General features: G+C 49.5%; 1 protein-coding gene across 1 annotated transcript in view; it reads right to left on the minus strand.

The window, feature by feature from the left end:
* Positions 1-17,968, minus strand: part of myo5b (myosin VB) — a 183,614-nt gene that overhangs the window by 106,538 nt on the left and 59,108 nt on the right. The window contains exons 12-17 of the mRNA XM_079525228.1: positions 17,688-17,828; positions 16,408-16,530; positions 10,744-10,827; positions 10,498-10,644; positions 7,195-7,292; positions 175-261 (exon numbers count right to left, since the gene is read on the minus strand). Coding sequence (XP_079381354.1) covers positions 175-261; positions 7,195-7,292; positions 10,498-10,644; positions 10,744-10,827; positions 16,408-16,530; positions 17,688-17,828 — 680 coding nt within the window. The remainder of the gene's footprint in view (positions 1-174; positions 262-7,194; positions 7,293-10,497; positions 10,645-10,743; positions 10,828-16,407; positions 16,531-17,687; positions 17,829-17,968) is intronic.

Genomic DNA, 17,968 nt, shown 5'->3' on the forward strand with positions numbered 1-17,968 from the left:
GAGGGGGGGAGGGGGGGAGGAGCAAGAGGAGGAGGAGGAGGGGGGGGGGAGGAGGAGGAGGAGCAAGAGGAGGAGGAGGAGGGGGGGAGGAGGAGGAGGAGCAAGAGGAGGAGGAGGAGGGGGGGAGGAGGAGGAGGAGGAGAATCATAATAATAATAATAACAACATTCTAACCGTGAAGGGTATCCTGCAGCACTGATACGGATGGTCTCCAGAACTCCACATGCTCTGAGCTGTTGGACGGCACGGCGGGAATCAAACCTGGCAACACATTATTATTATTATTATTATTATACTAGCTGCTAGATGGCACGGCGGGAATCAAACCTGGCAACACATTATTATTATTATTATTATTATACTAGCTGCTAGATGGCACGGCGGGAATCAAACCTGGCAACACATTATTATTATTATGCTAGCTGCTAGATGGCACGGCGGGAATCAAACCTGGCAACCAGATAATTAAAACAACCAGTTCAGTCTCAGGAATGGATGGGATTGATTGCCTTGGCAACCCCACACCTGGCAAACCCACACCTGGCAAACCCACACCTGCCAATTAATTACTTAACCAGTCCACTTTTCAGACACAGGCAGACAGGCAGATACAGAGATCTCCATGTGGGACACAGACAGACAGACAGATACAGAGACCTCCATGTGGGACACAGACAGACAGTTAAAACGGGTGCTGTGACAAGTTGACAACAGGTATTATTAGGTTCCCTAGTAGGCTGGTGGCCGACGGACACGTACAGGTCTAGTGTACAGTAGGCTGGTGGCCGACGGACACGTACAGGTCTAGTGTACAGTAGGCTGGTGGCTGACGGACACGTACAGGTCTAGTGTACAGTAGGCTGGTGGCCGACGGACACGTACAGGTCTAGTGTACAGTAGGCTGGTGGCCGACGGACACGTACAGGTCTAGTGTACAGTAGGCTGGTGGCCGACGGACACGTACAGGTCTAGTGTACAGTAGGCTGGTGGCCGACGGACACGTACAGGTCTAGTGTACAGTAGGCTGGTGGCTGACGGACACGTACAGGTCTAGTGTACAGTAGGCTGGTGGCCGACGGACACGTACAGGTCTAGTGTACAGTAGGCTGGTGGCCGACGGACACGTACAGGTCTAGTGTACAGTAGGCTGGTGGCCGACGGACACGTACAGGTCTAGTGTACAGTAGGCTGGTGGCCGACGGACACGTACAGGTCTAGTGTACAGTAGGCTGGTGGCTGACGGACACGTACAGGTCTAGTGTACAGTAGGCTGGTGGCCGACGGACACGTACAGGTCTAGTGTACAGTAGGCCGGTGGCCGACGGACACGTACAGGTCTAGTGTACAGTAGGCCGGTGGCCGACGGACACGTACAGGTCTAGTGTACAGTAGGCTGGTGGCCGACGGACACGTACAGGTCTAGTGTACAGTAGGCTGGTGGCCGACGGACACGTACAGGTCTAGTGTACAGTAGGCTGGTGGCCGACGGACACGTACAGGTCTAGTGTACAGTAGGCTGGTGGCCGACGGACACGTACAGGTCTAGTGTACAGTAGGCCGGTGGCTGACGGACACGTACAGGTCTAGTGTACAGTAGGCCGGTGGCCGACGGACACGTACAGGTCTAGTGTACAGTAGGCTGGTGGCCGATGGACACGTACAGGTCTAGTGTACAGTAGGCTGGTGGCTGACGGACACGTACAGGTCTAGTGTACAGTAGGCCGGTGGCCGACAGGCACGTACAGGTCTAGTGTACAGTAGGCTGGTGGCTGACGGACACGTACAGGTCTAGTGTACAGTAGGCCGGTGGATGACGGACACGTACAGGTCTAGTGTACAGTAGGCCGGTGGATGACGGACACGTACAGGTCTAGTGTACAGTAGGCCGGTGGCCGACGGACACGTACAGGTCTAGTGTACAGTAGACCGGTGGCCGACGGACACGTACAGGTCTAGTGTACAGTAGGCTGGTGGCTGACGGACACGTACAGGTCTAGTGTACAGTAGGCTGGTGGCCGACGGACACGTACAGGTCTAGTGTACAGTAGGCTGGTGGCTGACGGACACGTACAGGTCTAGTGTACAGTAGGCTGGTGGCTGACGGACACGTACAGGTCTAGTGTACAGTAGGCCGGTGGCCGACGGACACGTACAGGTCTAGTGTACAGTAGACCGGTGGCCGACGGACACGTACAGGTCTAGTGTACAGTAGGCTGGTGGCCGACGGACACGTGCAGGTCTAGTGTACAGTAGGCCGGTGGCCGACGGACACGTACAGGTCTAGTGTACAGTAGGCCGGTGGCTGACGGACACGTACAGGTCTGGTGTACAGTAGGCTGGTGGCCGACGGACACGTACAGGTCTAGTGTACAGTAGGCTGGTGGCCGACGGACACGTACAGGTCTAGTGTACAGTAGGCCGGTGGCCGACGGACACGTACAGGTCTAGTGTACAGTAGGCTGGTGGCTGACGGACACGTACAGGTCTAGTGTACAGTAGGCTGGTGGCCGACGGACACGTACAGGTCTAGTGTACAGTAGGCTGGTGGCCGACGGACACGTACAGGTCTAGTGTACAGTAGGCCGGTGGCTGACGGGCACGTACAGGTCTAGTGTACAGTAGGCCGGTGGCTGACGGACACGTACAGGTCTAGTGTACAGTAGGATGGTGGCCGACGGACACGTACAGGTCTAGTGTACAATAGGCTGGTGGCTGACGGACACGTACAGGTCTAGTGTACAGTAGGCTGGTGGCCGACGGACCCGTACAGGTCTAGTGTACAGTAGGCTGGTGGCTGACGGACACGTACAGGTCTAGTGTACAGTAGGCCGGTGGATGACGGACACGTACAGGTCTAGTGTACAGTAGGCTGGTGGCCGACGGACACGTACAGGTCTAGTGTACAGTAGGCTGGTGGCCGACGGACACGTACAGGTCTAGTGTACAGTAGGCCGGTGGCCGACGGACACGTACAGGTCTAGTGTACAGTAGGCTGGTGGCCGACGGACACGTACAGGTCTAGTGTACAGTAGGCTGGTGGCTGACGGACACGTACAGGTCTAGTGTACAGTAGGCCGGTGGCCGACGGACACGTACAGGTCTAGTGTACAGTAGGCTGGTGGCCGACGGACACGTACAGGTCTAGTGTACAGTAGGCCGGTGGCCGATGGACACGTACAGGTCTAGTGTACAGTAGGCTGGTGGCTGACGGACACGTACAGGTCTAGTGTACAGTAGGCTGGTGGCCGACGGACACGTACAGGTCTAGTGTACAGTAGGCTGGTGGCTGACGGACACGTACAGGTCTAGTGTACAGTAGGCCGGTGGCCGACAGGCACGTACAGGTCTAGTGTACAGTAGGCTGGTGGCTGACGGACACGTACAGGTCTAGTGTACAGTAGGCCGGTGGCCGACGGACACGTACAGGTCTAGTGTACAGTAGGCTGGTGGCTGACGGACACGTACAGGTCTAGTGTACAGTAGGCCGGTGGCCGATGGACACGTACAGGTCTAGTGTACAGTAGGCCGGTGGCCGATGGACACGTACAGGTCTAGTGTACAGTAGACTGGTGGCTGACGGACACGTACAGGCCTAGTGTACAGTAGGCCGGTGGCCGACGGACACGTACAGGTCTAGTTTACTAAAAGCCAGTTCAGTCTCAGGACAACTCATGCATGGATGGAATATACATTCATTGAATATAAAATTAGCAATATATTTATTATGGTTTGGCGATGAATTGGATCTGCTTTTTAGGTAATATTTGAACTGGAGACCCCCCCCCCCCCCCCCCCCAAACATAAATGGTAAACAACCTGCACATCAGGAGCAATCAGGGGTTCAGAGTCTTGCTCAAGGACACTTCCACACTAACTCTGGGGGAGCCCACAGGGATCGAACCGGGAACCTTGCGGTTACCATCCAGCCACTCTACCGCTGAACCACCGCCACCCGATAATAATCTGATTTGAAAATTTGAACTGGGTGAGGCATTCCATTTAGTTCCATTTAGTTTGATCTCAGTTGCACAGATAAACATTGTGAAAAATAGCAGATCTACAAGCTCACAGCGCCACGCCAGTGCCGTCAATTGAGTATGGCGAGCTACGGCAGCTGCCATACCTTGTTGGCTCCGGGGGTAAGAATAAATTGATAAAATGAAGAGGAAAATGAAAATATTCCCAAAACACAGGCCAAGAACCGCACATAACCGCAAAAATGGAGGAATACATCTGTCCATCCATCTTCAGCCGCTTATCCGTAGTCGGGTCGCGGGGGCAACGGCTCCGCCAGAGAGCTCCAGACTTCCCTCTCCAGAGCAACATTAGTGACTTCCTCCTGGGGGATTCCAAGACGTTCCAAGGCCAGTGAGTCGATGTGTTTCCTCCAACTGCGCCTTGGTCTGCCCCGGGGTCTCCTCCCAGTGGGACGTGCCTCGAGGACCTCCCTAGGGAGACGCCCGAGAGGCATCCTAACCAGATGCCCGAACAACCTAAGCTGGCTCCTTTCCAGGTGAAGGAGCAGTGGTTCTACTCAGAGTCTCTCTCGTGTGACTGAACTTCTCACCCTATCTCTAAGAGAGATGCCAGCCACCCGTCGAAGAAAACTCATTTTGGCCGCTTGTATTCGCGACCTTATTCTTTGGGTCATGACCCACACTTAAATGGAGGAAAATATGCAAAAAAAAGGACGAATAAGTGCACGTAACCGTGCACTTGCCATTCACACGTCCCAAACTCTTCTCCCTTCTGGCTCCAAACTATGGAATGCACTTCCCATTGCAGTCAGAACTGCAGCCTCACTCCCAATCTAAACTATGGAATGAACTTCCCATTACAGTCAGAACTACAGACTCAATCCCAATCTAAACTATGGAATGAACTTCCCATTGCAGTCAGAACTACAGACTCACTCCCAATCTAAACTATGGAATGAACTCCCCATTACAGTCAGAACTACAGACTCACTCCCAATCTAAACTATGGAATGAACTTCCCATTACAGTCAGAACTACAGACTCACTCCCAATCTAAACTATGGAATGAACTTCCCATTACAGTCAGAACTACAGACTCACTCCCAATCTAAACTATGGAATGAACTTCCCATTACAGTCAGAACTACAGACTCACTCCCAATCTAAACTATGGAATGAACTTCCCATTGCAGTCAGAACTACAGACTCACTCCCAATCTAAACTATGGAATGAACTTCCCATTACAGTCAGAACTACAGACTCACTCCAAATCTAAACTATGGAATGAACTTCCCATTACAGTCAGAACTACAGACTCACTCCCAATCTAAACTATGGAATGAACTTCCCATTACAGTCAGAACTACAGACTCACTGCCAATCTAAACTATGGAATGAACTTCCCATTACAGTCAGAACTACAGACTCACTCCCAATCTAAACTATGGAATGAACTTCCCATTACAGTCAGAACTACAGACTCACTGCCAATCTAAACTATGGAATGAACTTCCCATTACAGTCAGAACTACAGACTCACTGCCAATCTAAACTATGGAATGAACTTCCCATTGCAGTCAGAACTACAGACTCACTCCCAATCTAAACTATGGAATGAACTTCCCATTACAGTCAGAACTACAGACTCACTCCCAATCTAAACTATGGAATGAACTTCCCATTACAGTCAGAACTACAGACTCACTCCCAATCTAAACTATGGAATGAACTTCCCATTGCAGTCAGAACTACAGACTCACTCCCAATCTAAACTATGGAATGAACTTCCCATTACAGTCAGAACTACAGACTCACTCCCAATCTAAACTATGGAATGAACTTCCCATTACAGTCAGAACTACAGACTCACTCCCAATCTAAACTATGGAATGAACTTCCCATTACAGTCAGAACTACACTCACTCCCAATCTAAACTATGGAATGAACTTCCCATTGCAGTCAGAACTACAGACTCACTCCCAATCTAAACTATGGAATTATATAGACGATATAGACGCATCGTAAAATCTAATAAAATAGCAACTCATGGAACTTCGATGAAGAATAATATAAAGTATATATGCATAGTTTAATTACACTCCACTGTTACGTTCTGATATTGGCTTACGTACGATTCATGACATACTTAATGTATACGAGGTATCGCCATGCTTTTTGTTCTTGCCTATTGTAAATCGCTCTGGATTAAGAGCGTCTGATAGCGTCTAAATTGTGAATTGAATCGTTCCCTGGTGAATCCTAATCTAATTGTGAGTGAGGGCAGTGCCGACACACACCTCTACGATCCATCCATCCATCCATCCATCCATCGATGGTCCTACCTGAGTCTGTTCCTCAACATTGAGCACATATAGTACGATGTCCCACTGATAGAGAGAATCACTGAGCCTCAGAGCTCTGCGTTGGTACGATGTCCCACTGATAGAGAGAATCACTGAGCCTCAGAGCTCTGCGTTGGTACGATGTCCCACTGATAGAGAGAATCACTGAGCCTCAGAGCTCTGCGTTGGTACGATGTCCCACTGATAGAGAGAATCACTGAGCCTCAGAGCTCTGCGTTGGTACGATGTCCAAACGATAGAGAGAATCACTGAGCCTCAGAGCTCTGCGTTGGTACGATGTCCAAACGATAGAGAGAATCACTGAGCCTCAGAGCTCTGCGTTGGTACGATGTCCCACTGATAGAGAAACACAGCTCTCAGTCACAGAGCTCTGAGAAGCCAGCAGGAGAGACAGCATGTGACCGAGACACTGCTACTCATTTATGGACCCTGACCGGCTGGCTGGCTGGCTGGCTGGCCGGCTGGCTGGCTGACTGGCTGACTGACTGGCTGACTGGCTGGCTGACTGGCTGACTGGCTGACTGACTGACTGACTGACTGACTGGCTGGCTGGCTGACTGACTGACTGACTGGCTGACTGGCTGACTGGCTGACTGACTGACTGATTGACTGACTGGCTGACTGGCTGGCTGACTGACATACGCAGCGCAGCAACACACAGGGCCAAGTCAACCCCTCGGAGGGCCCTGGCGCCTGGAGGGCCCTCCAGGCGCCTGGAGGGCCCTGGCGCCTGGAGGGCCACACACGCGGGAACATCCCGCAAGTGTGTGTGATTCGCGTAAAGCGCGACACAATCAGGAACGATATGTTAACGAGGGGGTGTGGTTATGTTAACGAGGGGGTGTGTCTTACATGAAGCTCTCCTTGACGTCGTTGGGTTTGATGCAGCGGACGTAGTGAGGCGTGGTGGCGTTGAGCGTCTCCATCAGGAGGTGGAGGGAACTGCGGAACTACACACACACGCACACGCGCACACGCACACGCACACACACACACACACACACACACACACACACACACACACACACACGTTTTACTAAGTTTGTGAGGACATACACACAATATTTTAGGACCTTAGATTACATGAATGGAATTTGTACTTATTTCCCCTCACTGTGGCCCTTTTATCAGATCTACAGATCCACTAGACCAGTGGTTCCAAAGGTGGGGTCCAGGGACCCCCAGGGGTCCTTGAGGGAGTTCCAGGGGGTCCCCAGCTAAATGATAAGTTAAGTTTGGAACCAAATGGACCCGTACGGGTCTGTAACTCTGAGGTGGTTTTTACACGAGAACGGTGTTCATAAGAAACGGCAAAATAAAGTATCGTTTGCTGGGGTCCGTTACGACGAGAAGGGTGTTTTCAGGAGGTGAAAACGCAACAAAGTGAAACCACCTCCCAGAGTGGAAATCTTTGAGAACGCCGTTTTATCCCAACTCCGTGTAAACAGGCAAAACGGTGAATCCGCAAAACTTATGACATCATGGCTCACGTTGGCTCGCAGCGCATATATTATTACATTGATGCATAATTATTAGGCCTGTCAGTCGATTAAAATATTTAATCGCGATTAATCGCATGATTGCCCATTGTTAATCGCCGATTAATCGCAAATTAATCGCATATTTTTTATCCATTCTAAATATACCTTAAATCAGTGGTTTTCAAGATTTTTCATATCAAGGTCCATTATGTATTCTGCATTTGAGCCACAGACCACCATTTGATGACATTTAGCCTTCCAGACCCAAACTAAAGAACTGTATTGATGTTGGTAGGCCTACCATTAGGAGAGATAACAGGCCATGTTGATCAAAATAACATGTTTTCTAAGTTCTCTAATTGTGTAGACTTAAATTAACTTAAGTAATGCAGCTGTTTAACAATTATTCAACTCTTGAGTGTAAAATTGAACCAAATGGACACACTTGGTTTCATTTTACACTCTCAAGAGTTAAAGATTTATAAGGGTTCATTTGGTTACCAACTCTCCATCATTTAGCTGGGGACCACCTGGAACCCCCTCAGGGACCACTGGTGGTCCCCGGACCACTGGTTCAATCAGAACCACTGCTTTTCAAGTTTTAAATACTCTTATCAACATGGGAGAATGCTTGCTTTATTGCAAATGCCATGGAAGAGGGAAACGAAATCATAAACTCAACTCAACACACAGTCTCTCACTCACACACACACACACACACACACACACACACACACACACACACACACACACACACACACACACACACACACACACACACACACACACACACACACACACACACACACACACACACACACACACACACACACACACAGGCGAGAGCTCTCTCTCCTGTAAGCACGCACGCACAGTCAGGCTGTCAACATTAGCTTTAGCATTAGCATGGTCTGTGTAGCATCAAGCTATCACAACTGACTTCTATGTTTGTCAACCAAAACTGCCAGAGTTTTGCTCTTGCCCAATGCCCAATTCAAAGAGCTTCTGATCTAACACATTGTGGAGCAAATGAATTAATAACGAGTCCAACGAACGCGACGACTCGAGTGCTCACAGCTCAACTATATCTATATCTATGGGCTACACTCTGCGCACCGGTCCTGCACAGGCTGACGGACGAGTCACTGGGAGAGAGAGTGGGGAGAGAGGCGGGGCTCACTGACTGCCTGCATTCACATGAATGCGTCTCTCAACCATTCTGTCAAACTTCACCGTGCGTTAATCGCGCGTTAATTAAATTAACGCTGTTAAAAGGACTTTGAGTTAACGCACGATTAACGCGTTAACTTTGACAGCCTTAATAATTATGATATAATGGAGTTCCTGAACAAGCCTCCCTCCTCGCCTACAAAGCGCTGCTCATCAGCGATGGTGAATGTAAAACCATGATGTAAATAAAATGCCTTAATTGTGATAGGTGGCAGCCGCGTTTATGTAGCCTAATGTATTATAAAATATATAACCATCCCGTGGCGCGCTCCGCCTGCATGCTCTGGGCTGTCAGTCAGCCTGTCTTTCACCTCTTTATAGAAAGCAGACAGCGAGCGACGGCCACAACCACGTTGTGTTCTGATTTGTTATAGATTTGTAATGTTCTATTATTTTCTATACTAACTATTCTCCAACACATTTCCCAATGGAAATGGAGACATATACGGTATTGTTTACTGTCGTGTCTCTTTAGTTTCTAGAGAGACACAGATAAATATTATTAAAAAAAAATGTTTTAACATCCAATATTCAGCTATAATGTAACATTAATGTTGAATAGCAAAACCCCGATAGGGTTGCGTGAAGGGGGAGCTGGCTCTTCTTCTTGTATGTAACGTGGGTGACTGGTCTATTTGGCAGCCCGTTACCGCCACCTAGCGAGGGACTTTGCCGTTTTATCTGGAGATGGTCGCCGTGTAAAAGGAGTCCGAGTGTACAGACGGGTCCATTTGGTTCCATTTGTACACTCAGAATTAAATTAACAGTGATTTTACAATATACTAAATTGGGGTCCCAGAGATAGAAATGCCACCATAGACTAATGCATGTCAAACTGGGAAATTAAACATGTTGAGAATCACTGCTAGAGCCGTACAAATCTTCTCTTATGGGGGTCCCTGGCTGGAATATCTCTTCTAATGGGGGTCCACGGGGGCGGGGCTAATTAGTGTCCATTTGGGGGTCACAGGGTCTGTAGGGGGTGGAGCTAACTAACCTATAGTCCAATGGGAGGTATTGGGGGTGGTTTCAACATACCTGCAGTCCTATGGTCTTGCGGTGGCCTTTGTTGGGGGTTTTGGGGGTGGGTTTGGGGGTCTTAGGGGTGGGTTTGGGGGTCTTAGGGGTGGGTTTTGGGGGGTGGGTTTGGGGGTCTTAGGGGTGAGTTTTGGGGGTTGGGTTTGGGGGTCTTAGGGGTGGGTTTTGGGGGGTGGGTTTACCTGCAGTCCTACGGTCTTGCGGTGGTCCTTGTTGGGGGTCTTGGGGGTGGGTTTGGGGGTCTTAGGGGTGGGTTTGGGGGTCTTAGGGGTGGGTTTGGGGGTCTTAGGGGTGGGTTTTGGGGGGTGGGTTTGGGGGTCTTAGGGGTGGGTTTGGGGGTCTTAGGGGTGGGTTTTGGGGGGTGGGTTTGGGGGTCTTAGGGGTGGGCTTTGGGGGGTGGGTTTACCTGCAGTCCTACGGTCTTGCGGTGGTCCTTGTTGGGGGTCTTGGGGGTGGGTTTGGCAGCTCTGACGTTCACCCTGCTGGAAGGCTTGGAGGAGGAACCGGTGACGACCGGCTGCTTGTCCTGAAACAGATCTGCTACCATCTGGAACTGAAATATACATAAATATATAAATATATATAATGATCTGCTATCATATAGGGCTGACAGACAGACAGACAGACAGACAGACAGACAGACAGTTCATACTTTACTAGCTTTCAGGATATTGATCTGTTCTTCATAGACGGTGTCTCGGTTCTTCTCCAGGAAGCCGTCACACTGATACTCCACCTGCCACCAAAACACATACAAAACTGTGTTTTAGAGAAGGGAGAAGGGTCTGGGACCCGTGGAGCGTTGTCCAGGGTGTTTTAGAGAAGGGAGAAGAGTCTGGGACGCGTGGAGCGTTGTCCAGGGTGTTTTAGAGAAGGGAGAAGAGTCTGGGACGCGTGGAGCGTTGCCCAGGGTGTTTTAGAGAAGGGAGAAGAGTCTGGGACGCGTGGAGCGTTGTCCAGGGTGTTTTAGAGAAGGGAGAAGAGTCTGGGACGTGTGGAGCGTTGTCCAGGGTGTTTTAGAGAAGGGAGAAGAGTCTGGGACGTGTGGAGCGTTGTCCAGGGTGTTTTAGAGAAGGGAGAAGAATCTGGGACGCGTGGAGCGTTGTCCAGGGTGTTTTAGAGAAGGGAGAAGAGTCTGGGACGCGTGGAGCGTTTTCCAGGGTGTTTTAGAGAAGGGAGAAGAGTCTGGGACTTGTGGAGCGTTGTCCAGGGTGTTTTAGAGAAGGGAGAAGAGTCTGGGACGCGTGGAGCGTTGTCCAGGGTGTTTTAGAGAAGGGAGAAGAGTCTGGGACGCGTGGAGCGTTGTCCAGGGTGTTTTAGAGAAGGGAGAAGAGTCTGTGACGTGTGGAGCGTTGTCCAGGGGGTTTTAGAGAAGGGAGAAGAGTCTGGGACGTGTGGAGCGTTGTCCAGGGGGTTTTAGAGAAGGGAGAAGAGTCTGGGACGTGTGGAGCGTTGTCCAGGGTGTTTTAGAGAAGGGAGAAGAGTCTGGGACGTGTGGAGCGTTGTCCAGGGTGTTTTAGAGAAGGGAGAAGAGTCTGGGACGTGTGGAGCGTTGTCCAGGGTGTTTTAGAGAAGGTAGAAGAGTCTGGGACGTGTGGAGCGTTGTCCAGGGTGTTTTAGAGAAGGTAGAAGAGTCTGGGACGTGTGGAGCGTTGTCCAGGGGGTTTTCGAGAAGGGAGAAGAATCTGGGACGCGTGAAGCGTTGTCCAGGGTGTTTTCGAGAAGGGAGAAGAGTCTGGGACGCGTGGAGCGTTGTCCAGGGTGTTTTAGAGAAGGGAGAAGAGTCTAGGACGCGTGGAGCGTTGACCAGGGTGTTTTAGAGAAGGGAGAAGAGTCTGGGACGCGTGGAGCGTTGTCCAGGGTGTTTTAGAGAAGGGAGAAGAGTCTGGGACGTGTGGAGCGTTGTCCAGGGTGTTTTAGAGAAGGGAGAAGAGTCTGGGACGCGTAGAGCGTTGTCCAGGATGTTTTAGAGAAGGGAGAAGAGTCTGGGACGCGTGGAGCGTTGTCCAGGGTGTTTTAGAGAAGGGAGAAGAGTCTGGGACGCGTGGAGCGTTGTCCAGGGTGTTTTAGAGAAGGGAGAAGAGTCTGGGACGTGTGGAGCGTTGTCCACGGTGTTTTAGAGAAGGGAGAAGAGTCTGGGACGTGTGGAGCGTTGTCCAGGGTGTTTTAGAGAAGGGAGAAGAGTCTGGGACGCGTGGAGCGTTGTCCAGGGTGTTTTAGAGAAGGGAGAAGAGTCTGGGACGTGTGGAGCGTTGTCCAGGGTGTTTTAGAGAAGGGAGAAGAGTCTGGGACGCGTGGAGCGTTGTCCAGGGTGTTTTAGAGAAGGGAGAAGAGTCTGGGACGCGTGGAGCGTTGTCCAGGGTGTTTTAGAGAAGGGAGAAGAGTCTGGGACGTGTGGAGCGTTGTCCAGGGTGTTTTAGAGAAGGGAGAAGAGTCTGGGACGCGTGGAGCGTTGTCCAGGGTGTTTTAGAGAAGGGAGAAGAGTCTGGGATGCGTGGAGCGTTGTCCAGGGTGTTTTAGAGAAGGGAGAATAGTCTGGGACGCGTGGAGCGTTGTCCAGGGTGTTTTAGAGAAGGGAGAATAGTCTGGGACGTGTGGAGCATTGTCCAGGGTGTTTTAGAGAAGGGAGAAGAGTCTGGGACGCGTGGAGCGTCGTCCAGGGTGTTTTAGAGAAGGGAGAAGAGTCTGGGACGCGTGGAGCGTCGTCCAGGGTGTTTTAGAGAAGGGAGAAGAGTCTGGGACGCGTGGAGCGTTGTCCAGGGTGTTTTAGAGAAGGGAGAAGAGTCTGGGATGCGTGGAGCGTTGTCCAGGGTGTTTTAGAGAAGGGTGAAGAGTCTGGGACGCGTGGAACGTTGTCCAGGGTGTTTTAGAGAAGGGAGAAGAGTCTGGGACGCGTGGAGCGTTGTCCAGGGTGTTTTAGAGAAGGGAGAAGAGTCTGGGACGTGTGGAGCGTTGTCCAGGGTGTTTTAGAGAAGGGAGAAGAGTCTGGGACGTGTGGAGCGTTGTCCAGGGTGTTTTAGAGAAGGGAGAAGAGTCTGGGACGCGTGGAGCGTTGTCCAGGGTGTTTTAGAGAAGGGAGAAGAGTCTGGGACGTGTGGAGCGTTGTCCAGGGTGTTTTAGAGATGGGAGAAGAGTCTGGGACGTGTGGAGCGTTGTCCAGGGTGTTTTAGAGAAGGGAGAAGAGTCTGGGACGTGTGGAGCGTTGTCCAGGGTGTTTTAGAGAAGCGAGAAGAGTCTGGGACGTGTGGAGCGTTGTCCAGGGTATTTTAGAGAGTGTCAAAATCGACAAAATTATTTCCCCCCCATATCTTGCAAGTATGATCGAACCCTAAAAACCCTTTCGCACACTCAGATCAGCCAACGAAGGGAAGCTGGAAGTACCTTCAACGCCGGGACAACGCTCCACACGTCCCAGACTCTGCTCCCTTCTGGCTCTAAAACTATGGAATGAACTTCCCATTGCAGTCAGAACTACAGACTCACTCCCAATCTAAACTATGGAATGAACTTCCCATTGCAGTCAGAACTACAGACTCACACCCAATCTAAACTATGGAATGAACTTCCCATTGCAGTCAGAACTACAGACTCACTCCCAAATCTAAACTATGGAATGAACTTCCCATTGCAGTCAGAACTACAGACTCACTCCCAATCTAAACTATGGAATGAACTTCCCATTGCCGTCAGAACTACAGACTCACTCCCAATCTTCCACCGTAGTCTGAAAACCCACCTTTTCAGACTCCATCATGGCCCGTAGCACTTGCCCTAGCCCCTTAGATAGCACTTTATGTAGACTTAGATAGCATTAGAATTGCATTTTCTGTAGTAATAGCACTTTATAGTATATATATGTATAGTATAGTATGTATAGTTTATATGTATAGTTTCATTATATAGATACTCCACTGTTATGTTCTTAGCTTACGCATGTTTCATGAATACTACTTTTTATGTATGTGATGTATTGCCATGCTTTTTGTTCTTGATTAACCCATTCTGGGCGGGAACCCCTTTTGGTATTTTAAGTAATGCTGTCAATAATAAATTGATTAATTAATTGCGTTAAAATATTTAACGCAATTAACGCATGCGCAGTGTTCCCCCTAACCTTAGAGTATAAGCCCCTAACGTGCGCCCGTGTGCGCGGCTCAGGAACGTCCAGTGCATAACAAATCTGTCACTGTGTAGCGCACAGTCATGATTGAACAACACTAGAGAGATACACTGTAGCTTGTGTATTGTTGTTGGGTTCAATGGGTTGCCAAGTGGTTTGATTCTGTAACTCTGTTGCGTTACTTTGTCTGCCTACAGTGCCTAGCAAAGCCCCTTTGGATCATCATTAGGCTACACACAGTCACACACACACACACACACCTCCTCCAGTCTTCTTCCTCCGCACGCATGCACACACGCACACTACTAGTGCTGTGTACTTAGCTATCAGGCTCAGACGCAGCGCGCTGCAAGAATCCCTCACAACATTTTATAGTACCGTCGGGTCCGTCGCAACTTGTGGACAGTTTGAAAATGCGGGTCCTACGTGCATTAAGCCATTAACGTTGGTCCGCCTGGTTTCGTTTTGTCCAACGCGATTACGTGCATCAGCATGGCTGCGCCTGCAGTATAGGCTATTACCAAAACAAACACATGGTACTTTTGTGTCGCGCATGGAAAGCAACTGAAAACGACCATGGATATAAAGACAGTTCTCCTGTGCTGCTGTGCACAGCGCAGATAATGCACAACTCCAGGACGAACCAAAACACTGACTGAAGCTGATCATTCACAACTAACTCCAGAGTCCTGCAGTCCTGCAGTCCCGCAATGTAAGAGAGACAATTAAATCTCGTCTCTCACTATAGTCCACTTCTCTACAATGCCATTCTAGCCTTAAAACCTACATTTATATGTTATTCAATATTTTACTTTAGCGCAAAATATAGGCTTTTCTAAATCAAGCCCTGTTTCAAAAATGGTTATGTGCCATGTTATTGTATTTTGTGAATTAACTATAGTCTACAGTTTAACCCATTGATTCTCAGCCATTTTAATTTCAAGGACCCCCAAATTAAATTGATAGAAAGTAGCCTAGGCCATTTCATTATGATTTGTATCTCTGGACTGGGACCCCAGTCTCCATCCATCCATCTTCAACCGCTTATCCGTGGTCGGGTCGCGGGGCAACAGCTCCACCAGAGTGTTCCAGACTTCCCTCTCCAGAGCAACATTAGTGACTTCCTCATGGGGGACCCAGTCTACATGGCCAAAAGCCAGTGTTAATTTAACTCAAAGTGTAGGCTAGGCCTACAAATGCTCACATCATATATAAATGCATTAGAAAACAAAAAACATTAAAAAAAACTAATTTATATCCGCTTTCTGTCATTTATATTAACATTTCCACAACAATATACAGGAAAATATGGCATATTTTGGACATAGTTCGAATGGTGATTAATCATGATTAAATTAATTTTGAAGCTGTGATTAATCTGATTAAAATTTTTAATCATTTGACAGCCCTAATTTTAAGCATTATGTTATGCTTTAGCTGTTGAAACATAGCACATCTACAAGCTCGTAGCGCGGCACCGAGTGTCGCGCTACAAGCTTGTAGGTCTGCTATTTTTGAAAAATTGCGAAAATGTGGTGGAGATCTTTGAATATATATTCTTTCAGAGTGACAGATTTTAACTCAAATCTTTGCCTCTGGGGGCGGGGTCCCTGGAACAACATATTTTCAGAAGGGGGGTCCCTGGAACAACATATTTTCAGAAGGGGGTCCTTTCTTTGTCTTTGTCCTTTCTATTAGTAACGCCCGACGCCCAGGACGAAGTATTGTCCAAAAGACGAAGTTTATTGATATGAGAATGGATCGCATGGCTCCACAGCCTGGGAGCGCCTGTTGGGCAATCCTCGGTGTTGTGCAAGAGTGAGACGTCAACGAAAAACTCCCTCCCCTGTTTAGCTGATGAAAACGAAAATCTTAAAACGTTCATAACTCGCGATCTAAATCATCCCGTCTAATTATAAAAAAAGATCCTGTGTTAGACGGCGCTCCGCGGTCCAGTCGCTAGTCGCGATAGATTTATTCTTGTCTCCCGTTGTTGTCGATCGACTCTAGAGTGGTGTGGCTATTGTTAGCTAACATCAACAACTTCCGCCGGTCCGCCCGGAAAGGGGTCCGTGTTTATAAATGGAATGGGCGCTATAATGTAATGGATTAAATAACTCTGAGCGATTAAAGTGTTAATGTAAATGGCTCTGAATTAAGAGCGTCTGATAAATGACTACATTGTAAAAGTCTCACCTTGTCGGCGAAGTGGATGATGATGAAGGCCTGGTTGGACATGCGAGGCTTCTGGAAGTGAGCGCTGGCGCCGTGCTGAGCGTACAGCTTCTGAGCCCAGTTCCTGTCCGTCCCCTTTGGAACCTGAAACAACAAGGACGGTTCATATTGGTTCCCTTTGGAACCTTGGAAAACAACACAGACGTGCAGAGGGGGAAAAAAAGCAGATCTACAAGCTCTCAACGTGTCACGCTGCAGCACGTTTGAGAGCTTGTAGATCAGTTATTTTCGAGGCGTACGACATGGATTTCTACACAGATGAATGCTGCGTTCAGGGGAGACACAGAGTGCCGCGCTACGAGAGCTTGTAGATCTGCTATTTTTTTTAAGTCTTGAAAACGTCGCACAAATCTTTGAATATGGGGGGTCCCTGGAACAACATGTTTTCAGATGGGGGTTGGTGGCCGATTACAGATACTTTTTGGGGTCCTTGACGTGAAATGGTTTGAGAACCACTGATATAGAAAGTAGTAAAAAAAAAACCCTCTCTCTCATAAAACTGACTTTAGAGACATTTGTAGAATCAGCTCCTCAGGTCTTAATGGGTTACATTAAATGTATTGATTGAGTCCCTACTTTACATAATAGCAGATCTACAAGATCTACAAGCTAAATCATGTTCCTAAGCCCGGACGGTTAGCTCAACCGTCTGGGCCTCTAGAGGCCGCTGAGCCAGGCTGACGGTTAGCTCAACCGTCTGGGCCTCTAGAGGCCGCTGAGCCAGGCTGACGGTTAGCTCAACCGTCTGGGCCTCTAGAGGCCGCTGAGCCAGGCTGACGGTTAGCTCAACCGTCTGGGCCCCTAGAGGCTGCTGAGCCAGGCTGACGGTTAGCTCAACCGTCTGGGCCTCTAGAGGCCGCTGAGCCAGGCTGACGGTTAGCTCAACCGTCTGGGCCCCTAGAGGCCGCTGAGCCAGGCTGACGGTTAGCTCAACCGTCTGGGCCCCTAGAGGCTGCTGAGCCAGGCTGACGGTTAGCTCAACCGTCTGGGCCCCTAGAGGCTGCTGAGCCAGGCTGACGGTTAGCTCAACCGTCTGGGCCCCTAGAGGCTGCTGAGCCAGGCTGACGGTTAGCTCAACCGTCTGGGCCCCTAGAGGCTGCTGAGCCAGGCTGACGGTTAGCTCAACCGTCTGGGCCCCTAGAGGCCGCTGAGCCAGGCTGACGGTTAGCTCAACCGTCTGAGCCCCTAGAGGCTGCTGAATGATGTTCCTACCTTACATCTAGCAGATCTACAGATCCTACCTTACACTCCTCGTCCAGTAGATCCAGGATCCCCAGTCTGGCTTCGATCAGGTCGATACACGGCTGGTTGTCGTAGAAGTCGATCAGAGTCCAGGGAATCTGTTCCTTCATGTACTCCTCCTGCTCCAGCTTAAATACATGCTGAAAAACATTAAATATTATTATTATTATTACTTGTTACTTGCGCAAGCAGAGCGCGCAAGTACTGTGGTCGCATGCTGAGGTATATATACTAGATGTCGATGGTGACATAATTAGGATAATGTTTCAGTGTCGGGTGA

Source organism: Electrona antarctica, assembly GCF_951216825.1.
Source record: "Electrona antarctica genome assembly, chromosome: 16".
In the NCBI taxonomy this organism is placed as follows: Eukaryota; Metazoa; Chordata; class Actinopteri; order Myctophiformes; family Myctophidae; genus Electrona; species Electrona antarctica.